General features: G+C 35.4%; 1 protein-coding gene across 1 annotated transcript; it reads left to right on the forward strand.

The window, feature by feature from the left end:
• Nucleotides 1-1,671: 1,671 nt before the first annotated feature.
• LOC125061845 lies at nt 1,672-10,397 on the forward strand. The gene is made up of 7 exons (XM_047667474.1): nt 1,672-1,791; nt 5,735-5,835; nt 6,311-6,488; nt 8,604-8,734; nt 9,068-9,131; nt 9,718-9,835; nt 10,146-10,397. Exons 2-7 carry the CDS (start codon nt 5,736-5,738, stop codon nt 10,347-10,349), a joined length of 795 nt encoding a protein of 264 aa, XP_047523430.1. The 5' UTR covers nt 1,672-1,791; nt 5,735; the 3' UTR covers nt 10,350-10,397.
• Nucleotides 10,398-14,092: the final 3,695 nt, after the last annotated feature.

The following is a 14,092-nucleotide window of genomic DNA, read 5'->3' on the forward strand; positions in this document are numbered from 1 at the left end:
AGGCAGTGTATGCCGAATGCCTAGCCTGTTTGTTTTTGTATAAATTGTTTTTAACGTTCCACAAACATTCGTGAACAACATATTCAGACACAAATTTGATAGTTGTATCTTCCGACCATTTAGCCATCTTTAAAAATCAAAAAACACGCACGCGTTTCACGGCACTTGTGCACTCTCCTAAAGATTTTACTAAATTACGTGTTTACACACAACGAGGGAAGATCTCGGGGGGTGCGAGGGCGCGGGAGGGGTATCACTTGAAACAAAAATAAAAAGCGATTCTATTTTGATTCAACTTGAAAATCAAGTAGAACCGTACTAAAGCAAGTAGCGTTTACTAAAGCAAGTAGCGTTTACATGTTTCAACTAAAGTACTATCCTAAAGCACTCTCTTAAACACTAAGATAATGTAAATCGGCCTTAAGACCGGTTACTATATTTCCGTTCGAGCGAGTGTGTATATACATATATCTACAGTCAAAATCTGTTATAACGACATCAAAGGGACTTCTTATATTTTGTCGTAAAAACCGATAGTCGTAACAGCCGATGACGTTGTTATAACGTACCTAATATGTACAACAGAATTCAGCCGGGACCTTTGTTTTTGGCCAATATAACCGGTATGTTGTTCTAAACGATGTCGTCGTAAACGCTTTTAAATGTACATACCTATAGATGCCATCGCCATTAGCTACTACTTTTGTATATTAATTGTGAGTCAATTAACCTTAGGCTGTGCTTTTACATGTCTGTGTATATGTATACTACTATTTATACTTTTTCTTTAGATTTTATTTTATTTAATTTTAGTTATAGTTGCCTGTTATTTTCAGTATCTTTTTTATAATTAATTATGCATTCCCACGAGAATGTAAGTGCGTGCTCCTATTTCACCATGCCTCCTGCTGATAGGGGACAAGTCTTTGTTTTTATTTATGTTATTATTATTAATTACTTAAAATGTCATGTGGAACATGGTGTAATGGTTGCAGGTCCTTACAAACGTTGTGTAAAAAAAAACATGGCGATTAAAAAGAATGGCGGAGAGTTTATTGCCAGTTCTTCTCTTCCGTTCTACGCCCTTGATTTGAGAACTGGCAGTAAATGTAAAATTAGAAGCATTAATATTTATTTTTTTAATGACGAATCACAAGTGTACATTGTGTTACCTACATGAATAAATGATTTTTGAATTTGAATTTGAATTTGAATTTCTTGTACTTTACCCTCTGTAGGTATTTTTTTTCTATTGTTCCATTTTAGGGTTGCCTGGAAGAAATCGCTTGTTATCGCTAAGTCCGCCCGTTGCCTAATAACTTATATAACCTACTTACTTTTTGTTTTTTTCTATATGTATAATTGTGTATTATGGCAATGAAGTATAAATAAATAAATCCCCTGACAAATGAATAATTCTACCCCTATAACTTCGACGTCCGTCATTCCACGACTGATCGTTTTTAAAACACCTGCCCATGGGCACTCACTTCAAGAACAGAACGTACCAACTCCGAGCCTGTTGGCTTTGTGTGCCCATGGGCGGCGGTATAACTTATCGGGTGACCCTCCTGACCGTCTGCCCTCCTCTCTATATAAAAAATGTTGGTAATTAAATAAAAACTTTCCATATGATATATCTATGAATTAGAATAGTTTTAAAATGATAACATTGATAAAATAAATAATTAACCACACTGATCACATATATCTCTGATTTGTGAACGCGATATTTATTTTGATATAATCATTAATTTATGTGCGACAAACACTTATTGGAAACGAACGAAGGTATGTTTTTTATATATTTGTATTATGATTTATACTAATCAATTAATTACCTATTATTTTATTTATTTATTTATTTATTAATTGGAAATTAATTGGAAATTTATACTTTAATTTATAAATGTTTTAATAACCTTTTAAATCGTGTATAAAATCTTGGTTAACTGAGGAGTTGTTGGGATTGACATGCAGCTGAGTTTCATCATCGGACGTCAAGGCAGAATACAAAATATCTAAAAAAACTCCCTTTGTCGCTACTCCCCTCTTTGAAGACACTCTCCTTAAAGCCTCAGCTAGCATCGGAATACTGGGCGTTCACATATCGAATAACGTTCAGTTTCGCGGTCATCTGGAAGGAAAGGCTAAATTAGCCTCCAAAAAGCTTGGTGTGCTCAGCAAGGCGAGACGGTACTTTACTCCGAGCCACCGCTTGCAACTATGTAAAGCGCAAATTCGGCCCCATATGGAGTACTGCTCTCACCTCTGGGCGGGAGCTCCCCAGTACCAGCTCCTTCCACTTGACCGTATTCAACGAAGAGCGGTTCGAATCGTCGATGACCAGTTACTTTCCGTGCGGCTAGATCCCTTGGCGTTGCGTAGAGATGTGGGATCTCTCTGCATCTTCTACCGCATTTACCATGGAGAGTGTTCAGAGGAGTTGTTCGGTCTAATACCTGCTTCATCATCGGACGTCTGGGCAGAATACAAAATACCATCCGTATCACCTCGACGTCCGTCATTTCACAACTGAGCATTTCTTAAGGTACTTTTTTGCCACGCACAATCACTATGTGGAACCAGCTGCACTCTGAAGTATTTCCGAACCAATTCGACTTAGGGCTTGTCCGGAAAAGAGCCAAGTTTTAAAAGGGCGGCAACGCACTGACTTCTGGCAATGTAAGGGCCGATTTACTTTATCTTAGTATTTAGGAGAGTACTTTAGGATAGTACTTTAGTTGAAACATGTAAACGCTACTTGCTTTAGTACGGTTCTACTTCACTTTCAAGTTGAATCAAAATAGAATAGCTTTTTATTGATTTGCGGATTGAGTGGCGGAGAGTTTATTGCCAGTTCTTCTCTTCCGTTCTACGCCCTTGATTTGAGAACTGGCAGTAAATGTAAAATTAGAAGCATTAATATTTATTTCTTTAATGACGAATCACAAGTGTACATTGTGTTACCTACGTGAATAAATGATTTTTGAATTGAATTGAATTGAATTATTTTTGTTTCAACTTGAAAGTGAAGTCACGTTTTTCAATGATAGTAATAATGCTATTACAATTAATGAATTAAATAATTAATGAATGAATAATTCTATAATAATCTTCGTAGTAATAAGGTAAAATGAAATATTTGTATTCATGTCTATGATAATAAAAACCTTTTGTTAAACTTTATCTAATTTAACGAATTTCTGTAAAGTTGCATATAGTAGATCATTTTTCGAAAAATAAGATCATAAAGAAGTTTCACTTCTTACGTGTGTACACCTAGTACACGCACAATTTTTTATTATTTGTATTTAGTTTATTTATTTCGAATAAAATCTCGTCTTCTATTTGTTCCATACCTACAGTTAGTATTTTGCGTAGAATGGAGCGTATTTGCCGACGTCGTTGCGCGTTCATTGTGGCGCTGTAATGATACTCCACTGGAAGAAATGTAAACGTTCACTCGCAACGCACTAAAGCACTAAAGAACTTGCCTTTCAAGTTGAACTAAAGCACTCTCCTAAACACTAAGATAATGTAAATCGGTTTAAGAGTCCATGGCATCACTTAACATCAGATGAGCCTCCTTCTACATAAATAAACTCAATAAAGTTAAAACTAATAAAAATAAATACTCTAATACAAAGTAAACAAAACCTCTTAGATCTAGGCCTCAGATTACTGCATCTGTTCCGTGATCATTTGTTTTTTTATAGGCAAGTAGGTGATCTTTTCAATGCCCTGCACTTTATAATTTTCTCACGATGTTTGAAGTGTAAGTCACAAATGCCCACATAGGAAGTCCACTGGTGGACAGAGGCATCTAGGACTTTGGGAATGAAGTCACGCGCTAAAGCCACTCGTGCTATACTATAATACAAAGATAGATATATAATTAAAACTTTCTGAGAAAACTGCATGTACCTAGAATATATTTTGGCCACTATATTCCTCAAAATGTTATGTTATTATTATTTAATACTTAAGATGTCATGTGGAACATGATGTAATGGTTGCAGCTCCTTACAAACGTTGTGTAAAAAAAAACATGGCTATTCAAAAGAGTGGCGGATAGTTATTGCCAGTCCTTCTCTTCTGTGCTACGCCCTTGATTTGAGAACAGGCACTAAATGTAAAGTTAGAAGCATTTCATATACATTTCTTTTTTTGACGTTTATAAGTGTACATTGTGTTACCTATATTATTAAATGATTTTTTACTTTACTTTAAAACTAAACTCGTCTCTTAAGATGGCTTTCCTTTACCGTATGCATACAGTTCGACGACTCATTGGTCTAGCGGTTAGTACCCCTGACTGCGAATCCATGGGTCCAGGGTTCGATCCCCGGCTGAGACGAACATCGATGTGATGAGCATTTGGTGTTGTGCTTAGGTCTTGGGTGTTTTAATATGTATTTATATGTCTATCCATATATAATATGTATGTATATCCGTTGCCTAGTACCCATAACACAAGCTTCACCAGCTTAGCATGGGACTAGGTCAATTGGTTTGAATTGTCTTTAAAAAAAAAAAGGTTAAAACGCACGATCTACAGATCTACACGTAGTATACATTCTTGGCAATACCTAGTCCAGCCATAAATTCTTTTAAATGCATTTTTTATGAAGTAATGTAACAAAAATTACATTTCAGTTATTATATAACTAAAATTTATAACTACATGTTTATTAAAGTCTCAGCAACAATTAAAAATATTCTATTCAAAATGGCCACCTTTGGGTTTTATACAGGTCTTTAATCTGTTTGGCCACGAATCTATGGACTCACGCACTGTTTCCAAGGTAAAATTCGCCACCGCTTGCTCCAAAGATAACGCAGACGAAGTGTTGTCTATACTAATATTATAAAGAGGAAAGGTTTGATTTTTTGTTTGTTTGAAATGAATAGGCTCCGAAACTACTGGACCGATTTCAAAAATTCTTTCACCGTTGGCAAGCTACACTATTCCCGAGTGACATAGGCTATGTTTCATTTTCAAATTAGGGATGCTTACTAAAACTTGAATAATCTAACCCAAGGTGTAAAAAAATACACAAAAAACTTCCTTCAATCGTGTGCGCTGCGAAAACTATTAATGATAGAACAAAATGATGTATTTAATTTTTTCAGGACACATATATAAAAAATGTCTGGACAGCATGTCTCTATCTTTTATAGTTACGTCACAATAAGCGTCCTTTTATTATTATTTTTTTTATTAAAATACCACCGCTAGAAAAGGCTCTTTATTCGTACCTAGGTATTGATCCTTATCAAAATAATTACCAACGTTTCACATAAGCTACAATTTAATAGCATAACAACCACACAAAAGCATGGTGGATTGGTGTTCTCCTGCCTTTTCTCTTGAATAGTTTACTACTATGTAATATAACAAAAATCTTAGCCACAGCAACGCTTGGCCGAGTCTACTAGTTTCATTCCATATTGTAATTTGATAATGAACACGAAAAAAATTGTGAAATGGCGCAAAAACAAAAGAAGTTTTTAAAACGTGTTCCAAATTCAAAATAATAAAAAGTTTAAAAAAAGAAAAGTTTTTATGTAAAAGTATTTATGGCCACACTAGTATATTCAAAATAGAATCTGCAGATCCAATTATTTTGGTATAAACATAATGAGGAAATAATTGACGTGCCACTTGTTATTTAATATGGATATAATTTTAAAATGGGATTGTTTTTCAATACACAACATGTGTTTTTAGCATGAAAATCGTATTAGTTTTGCTGTTCGCGGCGGCTGTAGCGGCTGCGACAACTTCACCAAATGTTTTTGAAGATCAGCAATATGCTTTAGAGCACTATGGTAAGTAATGGGGTTTGTTGCGTAAAATATTTATGGTAACGGTATTATTATTGTACGGTTCCTGGGTTATGGAGGTGCTTTTTTAGGCTTTTAGTTTTACTCTGTATTTACCACTCGCGTACAGTATATCATAAAAAAATAAGAACAAAGAAAATTGTCTATAAAATTAAAAATAAAATTTTGGGGTGGACACCCCTTATCACTTAGGGCTTTGAAAGATAGATAGTAGCCGATTCTCAGACTTACTGAATATGCATACAAAATTTCATAAGAATCCGTCGAGCCGTTTCGGAGCATTTTATATATTAGATTGTATTATTCTGCTGTCATGTTTCCATTGTATTCTTCTGTGAAGCTGTTGTAGGATACATCCAAAACATTACATAATTTTATTTTAATTTATTAACATTATTAGTTTGTTTCCTAATAAACAATATTGTGGATCTGTGTAAACCTCATTTTGTTTTGTTTACAGAAACCTTACTGCAGGCAGCCCCGGAAGGCCGCAATTTCCTAATTAACACTTTGATTCGCCAACTTCTTGAATTTCTGCGAAACCTTATCTCCAACGGTAACGACCTTTTCGGAATACCCCCATTGGACCCTCTGAAGATAGAGAATCTTCATTTGGAAATACCAGCTGGTCTGATAAAGTAAGATTTGTGTATATTTTTTGGTTTGGAATAAAGTATACCTTCCACGTCTGCAATATGTGCCACTTCTGAACTTAAGCCACTGAGTCAACGGGTCAGGCAGTGGTGAGACTGGTCGGGGATATCCTCCAATCAATCTATTCATCCAAAAAAGGTTGATTGAAACGTCTTTTGGTTAAAAGTAAGAGTTTACTCCCCCACAAAGGACGGTAACGAACACACTAAAAATGTGTTCATGGGCGATGACTGCCTTTTTGGGATCGCTTGCCCCCCCCCCCCCCCATTCTAAAAAAATGGTAAAAAATAAGTAGTACCGCCGCTACAGAGATTTGAGATTGAGACTAGTGACCGGTTAGTACGTAGCCTCTTGCCTCGATCGCAGGTCTCCAATTTGCAAGAAACATAAGAATAGTAGGGAGTTTTATTTGTAATTTTGAGATTTTTTTGTTAATTAATTATATACTTCTTGTACATCTTTAGGTGTTACTTTTTTATTGTTCCATATTAGGGTAGCCTGGAAGAAATCGCTTGTCAGTGATAAGGCCACCCGTTGCTTATAACTTATGTAATCTGCTTTTTTATATGTATTTGTATAAGGTTACGAAGTGTATATAAATAAATAAATAAGCATATATAGTATTATAGTAAGATTTGTTTTAAAAAGTTTATTTTAAGGCTCCAGGCAAAAGTATATCAATACAAGCTATTGCTTGCATATTTGCTACCATATTTCAATAACTCTTTCTTCTTTTTTACTATCAAAATTTACTTTCAAGAAACATTATACCATTTATTTCGTTTTATTTTTCTCCAGTTGTGTAATAGTGATGTGAATAAAGTGTTATTATTATTATCGACTAGGATACGAATACGTGTTATTTTACGCTTGCAGAAATATTGTTACTCGCTTATCTCTATTTATACATAATAATAAAATAATAACTCCATTTAGCCCCTTTAAGAAATCCGACAGCCAGTGGTGTAATAATCGGGTGGCAGGGCTGGCAAAATGCCACGGGCCCCCAACCCAAGAGGGCCCCTGCCCAAGAGATATTATGTTGTATGGATGAATGTGAAGTCTCCAGTACGCATTGGGCTAGCGTGGGGACAGACCATTCCCTCTCGCCTAAAGGCCGATTTACATTATCTTAGTGTTTAGGAGAGTGCTTTAGGATAGTACTTTAGTTGAAACATGCAAACGCTACTTGCTTTAGTACGGTTTTACTTGACTTTCAAGTTGAATCAAAATAGAATCGCTTTTTATTTGTGTTTCAAGTGATACCCCACCCGCGCCCGCGCATACCCCGAGATCTTCCCTCGTTGTGTGTAAAACGTAATTTAGTAAAATCTTTAGGAGAGTGCACAAGTGCCGTGAAACGCGTGCGTGTTTTTTGATTTTTAAAGATGGCTAAATGGTCGGAAGATACAACTATCATATTTGTGTCTGAATATGTTGTTCACGAATGTTTGTGGAACGTTAAAAACAATTTATACAAAAACAAACAGGCTAGGCATTCGGCATACACTGCCTTAAAAGAATCTATTTTATTTATTATTCATATTTAGTTTATTTATTTCGAATAAAATCTCGTCTTCTATTTGTTCCATAACTACAGTTAGTATTTTGCGTAGAATAGAGCGTATTTGCCGACGTCGTTGCGCGTTCATTGTGGCGCTGTAATGATACTCTACTGGAAGAAATGTAAACGTTCACTCGCAACGCACTAAAGCACTAAAGAACTCTCCTTTCAACTTGTACTAAAATACTCTCCTAAATACTAAGATAATGTAAATCGGCCCGAAGAGAGGAGGCCCATGGCCATTAGTGGGACATATACAACGTGTAATTGAGTTCGCTGAAAATCTCGAAGTTTTTTACTGATAGGGACCAAAAGAATTTACCACTGGCCCCAGGTGGTATATTTACACCACTGCCGACAGCCGACAACGCGTTCGTATCCACCTCTAACGCACACCATCTAGTGTCGACACTCTGTACCTTCCAGCTTGTAGAGTTTTTCCAATTTTATATAATTTAACCAACAAAGACTTTTGTACAACAAAGAGAAGAATTGGTGTGAATTGTCCAATCATAAAAAGACTATGATGTTTCAGCTTAAAGCTGAACCTGACAGATGCACTGGTAACTGGGATTGGAGGTTTCAAAGCTCACAGGACCCATTTAGATACATCAGACATTTCTTTCGACATTGAAATATCAGTTCCAGAACTTAAGATATCGGCAGGTAAGAGGGTCAAAGCTATCAAAAGTAATTTATCTTTATGAATTTATGCGGGTATTGTTATTTGAGCAGTGTTGGCCTAATGGCTTCAGCGTGCGACTCTCATCCCTGAAGTCGTAGGAATACCGAATGTGCACCAATGGACTTTCTTTCTATGTGCATTTAACATTCGCTCGAACGGTGAAGGAAAACATCGTGAGGAAACCGACATGTCTTAGACCAAAAAAGACGACGGCGTGTGTCAGGCACTGGAGGATGATTACCAACTTGCCTATTACTGATATTTATTTATTTATTATTATTTTGGAACCAAAAATGATTTTATTTTACTTTTAGGTAGCTACCAATTGGATGGTGACCTCCTTACAGCTATTCCTATCTATGGAGATGGTGGAGCAGAGTAAGTTATCTAAATAGAGTAATATTCATTAGTTCCATTGTAAGAAAATTAAATTTAATTAAATGCACGCTTTTGACGTTGACAAATAATTTTTTATGACATTAACGAAACGTCAGCGTATATGAGGACCTATCTCCTAAGAGTCATAGATATGTAGAGGGCTCATTTTTAGCCTACTCTATTGTTTTTTTCTATTTACCAGATGCCCCCGCGAACTTCGTTTCGCCGTTTAATATCAATTTTATGTAGCCTATATTTTTAGTACATACCAACGTATAAAATATTTATGCTACCTCAAGGAGACTGAATAATTGTTTTAAGGAATAAAAATCTAAGTACTTAATAAAACTAAATTTTTCTTTTTTCTTTTATATTTTTCCATGAGTTCAAGGAAAAAATAAAAATATTTGTTCTGACCTTTAATGAAAAATATTTTTACATTAAAGCTAAATCTGTATTAAAAAACTATTTTTACCTGTTTAAGTAAGTTTTACCTACCGGTAACAGGTACTTAAATACATTAAAAAAATGAGCACTTTATTAATTTATTAGTATTAGTAACTTAGTAAGTAATTGTTTTTTTTAGATTCATCATCACCGATTTCCGATTCAAAGCAAAGTTGTTCTTAAAACAATCTGACGATGGAAAATCCGCCATTTTGGATAGAATTGAAAACTTAAGTTTCGAAATACCTAAGTTCAAGGTAAGTCTTGTAAATACTATTTTAAAGAGAAGAGAAAGAAACCTTGACACCCTGAAAAACAACGGCACGATAGTACTATCTTTTTCTCAACCCCATTTTTGTTTCTTTATTTTACAAAAAAATTTAATACAATCATAATAAGTTACATTAGAAAACCGCTGTGGTTTTATTGTTATTGGTTTAGTCTGTAGACCATAATGTCTTGTCTTTTGTATTTTTATTCTACATTTTCAACAATTTTAATTAAACCTAATAACGTGAACAAGCGAAAAATCCCGCCATTTTCCATTTATATATTATTTGTTCACAGTCAAACATAACCGGCGCCATTGGAGGAGGTGACATAGACAAAATCGTGGACGCAGTCTTAGAAGAAGTAATTATAGGTTATGTCAACCGATTCCGTGGTGCTATATCCAAAATCGCGAACATGGCTGTGATGGCAATACTTAATCCAATTCTGGAACAGCTGGACACTTGGCGCTGGATCGCCATGATTCTACCAAGAGCTTGAATCATTTATAATAAAAAGAACTTTTGAATAAACTATTCCAGCATCGTTTTATTTGTTTTCTTGTTTACTGTAGATGGCGCCTTTTAACAAGCTCTATCAGGCGAGTCATATGGAATGGATAATCTTTGGTATATATTAGACTAGCGACCCGCCCTGGCTTCGCCGGGTGCAATGCTGATACTAAATTCAAAGTGCTATAGGGAGAACCGCGGCCTCCGAAAATATTCATATAAATCATATGCTGTATAGAACTTTATTAAATCAACAATGTATTTAAGGTATTTAATTGGATAAGGATTAATGCTGTATTGGTTAAAATCGCTTCGAAAATTAGCCATTATTTGCCGTAAAAAGTAAATACAAAAAAACGTTTTTGTGGGATATCCATAAGAGATAGACATATACCATCGCGGAGTTTTCTTTTCAATGTGTACAATACTTAGTACACTACATATTTTGATAAATGTCGTGGTTCAGCTTGCGTTTGCAATGTAAGCGGAAAAAATGTAATTATTTACGACATCACATTAGAATCTTTAAAAATAACAGTATTTCTCCATTATTTAATGGATGTTATTATACATATTAACCTTCCTCTTCAATCACTCTATCTCTTAAAAAAACCGCATCAAAATCCGTTGCGTAGTTTTAAAGATTTAAGCATACATAGGGATATAGGCACACAGAAAGCTACTATGTTTTATACTATGTAGTGATTAGTAATTCTAGTATTAGATAGGGTGATAGGCGATGGTGACATTTTGAAGCGGCCAAATGGCTACATTAGCTTGCAACACTGTCTAACAATCAACCCTAATGCGGGTCAACTTGTGGGTTTACCCCCAAAATTTAAGGAACTGGTTACTGGTTTTTGGCTTAGAACCTTAAGCTTAGAACCCAACTAACAAACTAAACCTAATATACAACATACATATATAAAGAATATATTAGGGGGCGTCCATAAATTACGTGAGGTGTTTTTTTTAAATTTTCTGTACCTCCCTCCCCCCCTGGTGAGATGTCGTGAGATTTTATTCAACCCTCTCCCCCATCCGCCAATCTCACGTGAGATTTTTCTAAATTCTTACGTAAACGCGTTGAGAGTTTTTTTTCTATCAAAGTTTTTTTTTTCAATCAGAAAACAAATTGCGTGATATTTGCCGAGACCCCCCCTCTCTCCAACGTAAGATTAAATGAGATTTGACTCGACTCTCGCCCCCCCTTAAACACCTCACGTAATTTGTGGACGCCCCCTTATCTGCTGCGTTGATAATATTTAGGGCGGTGAAGGCAACCGATATTAAATCATTTGTGCCCATCAAAGAGCCATCTCACTGGTATGGAACATGGAATATATGCAGTTGCGTTAGCTGTGACAAACGACATTAAATTGGAGACGTAACATTAATTATTAATAATTCCTAATTTAGGCTGAAAATGGTAATGAACAAAAAATACTGGTATTATTGTGAAAAAGCGTGGGTTGCTCGATATACGAAAAATATGGCACAGAGCGCCCCACGCTTTTTCACTTTTTAGTTTGATGTGCTTTAAAAGCGTGTTTTTTAGTTTTTTTAAACTATTATTTATTTGTTAGTTTAATTTTTTTTCGGATTATTGCATTGTCATCGATCTTTGACAGGTGCGCAAAGTTTGAATTAAATCTGTCCGTTAAAAGTGGGTCAAAATCGAGTCCGAAGGAGTCGGTTACATACATACATACAGGTGAAGCTAATATAAAGCGTGTAAAAAATTTAAATTAAAAAATCTATCCTTCAATAAAACAAAGAATACAGGCATACCATTTATTTCACTCACAATACATTAAATTTCACTGATTTTCACCAAACCTCACGACACATCCCTGATATATCGATCTGTGATCCAGGTGGACAACCATCGCTAACCACCGGCGATTCTTCCAGATCAACACTCTTTATAACAACATCGTATTCTTGTATCGGCTCAGGAAATAATATCTCATCTTGGAAAACTGTGGAGTTTGCCAGCGTTAATAAGAACATGACAAAAAACAAAATATAACGCAACATTGTGTATAACTGAGAGTATGATCTCGACTGCTGTTAAAGTTTATTATCGAGTTAGACTTCCCACTCACACCACTTCACACTTCCGTTCTACCCACGTAATGCTTTCCGTTATCTTTCATATTACAATTTAAATAGCTAAAACATCACTGTAATATGCTGGATTCTGACGAAATAATGATAGGTTAGACATCCATTCTTTACTTTATCGGATCGAGGAAATCGGCCTTAGACCCTAATTTTTTTAATTTTATTTATTGAGAAAGATTTACAGCTTATTACTAACTTACTTACTAAATACAATGTTCTTTTACGCCATTAAATAAATCTTTACAAATAGTTAAGTACTAAGTAAAAATTGGTTAACTAACACTTAACAGTTTATTATAACTTATATTATGTACACTTATAAAAACTTATGATTCATCATTTAATCCACTGAGGACTCTCCTTGCCGACACCACACTTGAGGCGAATAGGTCAATATCACAAGTTAGACTATTAAACTTACTCGCCGCCCTAACCATAAAGCTGTTCCTTCTGTAATTGGTGTTAACTTTCGGTGTGTACAATAGGTGCATATTTTTGACACACCTTTCTTAGTAGCTCAGGACAGTCAACTTTACCTGTAGCTAAATTTATTAAATATGTAACATCTGCAATCTCACGCCTAACTGAGAGAGGAAGAATGTGGAAATGGTTACATCAAATTCAAATTCAAAAATCATTTATTCACGTAGGTAACACAATGTACACTTGTGATTCGTCATTAAAGAAATATATATTAATGCTTCTAATTTTACATTTACTGCCAGTTCTCAAATCAAGGGCGTAAAACGGAACGGAAGAGAAGAACTGGCAATAAACTCTCCGCCACTCTTTTTAATCGCCATGTTTTTTTTTTTTACACAACGTTTGTAAGGAGCTGCAACCATTACACCATGTTCCACATGACATCTTAAGTAATTAATAATAATAACATAAATTAAAAACAAAGACTTGCAGGAGCATGGTGAAATAGGAGCACGCACTTACATTCTCGTGGGAACAACACGCAAGCACATAGTCGAAATAATTAACATCACCGCATACACAAATTCAAGTACGACCAGTCACCACAAGTAGCACCCGTTCACGAGTATGACGCATGGCCAGCCATCGGCCCCCTCGCCATATTTTAGGGAGAGAGACAACCCGACGCATGGACGCCGCCACAAGCAATGACATTTAAGCGAGCATGACGATCCTTGAAATGTGGACTTGGCTACATAAGAAAATAATAATAATACTGAAATAATTGGATACCACATGGATCACGGTTTGTTCCCACTTTACATTAAAACAGTCGTGGATGTTGACGATCGCCCCATCGCCCTTGTTAAGTAGTCAGCCAGGAAAGTCTTATCTTTATATTGGAGGTGTCTGATAAATTTCTTTTGAATGAGTTCTATACGATTGCTATAAACGGCATATTGTGGGTTCCATTCTTGCGAGGCGTACTCTACGTTAGATCTAACATAGGCAAGTACAGAGTTTTAAGTGTATTCACTTGGGTGAAGCTTGTTGATGTCCTTAAGATAAATCCTAACATTTGCGAACATGCTATCAATATTTATTTATTTATAAAAGCTTGCCAACGCTTGGCACATTAATACATTAGCAGAAGAAAAATAAAATACAGTTTTCAATGTGTCA

The sequence above is a fragment of the Pieris napi genome, chromosome 24 (genome assembly GCF_905475465.1).
Source record: "Pieris napi chromosome 24, ilPieNapi1.2, whole genome shotgun sequence".
NCBI classification, from domain to species: Eukaryota; Metazoa; Arthropoda; class Insecta; order Lepidoptera; family Pieridae; genus Pieris; species Pieris napi.

What these genes read in the sequence shown, in the direction of transcription:
- LOC125061845 (XM_047667474.1), top strand. Translation starts at nt 5,736, where the DNA reads ATGAAAATCGTATTAGTTTTGCTGTTCGCGGCGGCTGTAGCGGCTGCG. An exon ending in AGAACTTAAGATATCGGCAG is followed by an intron (nt 8,735 to 9,067) that starts GTAAGAGGGTCA and finishes TTTTACTTTTAG; the next exon opens with GTAGCTACCAATTGGATGGT. An exon ending in TCGAAATACCTAAGTTCAAG is followed by an intron (nt 9,836 to 10,145) that starts GTAAGTCTTGTA and finishes ATTTGTTCACAG; the next exon opens with TCAAACATAACCGGCGCCAT.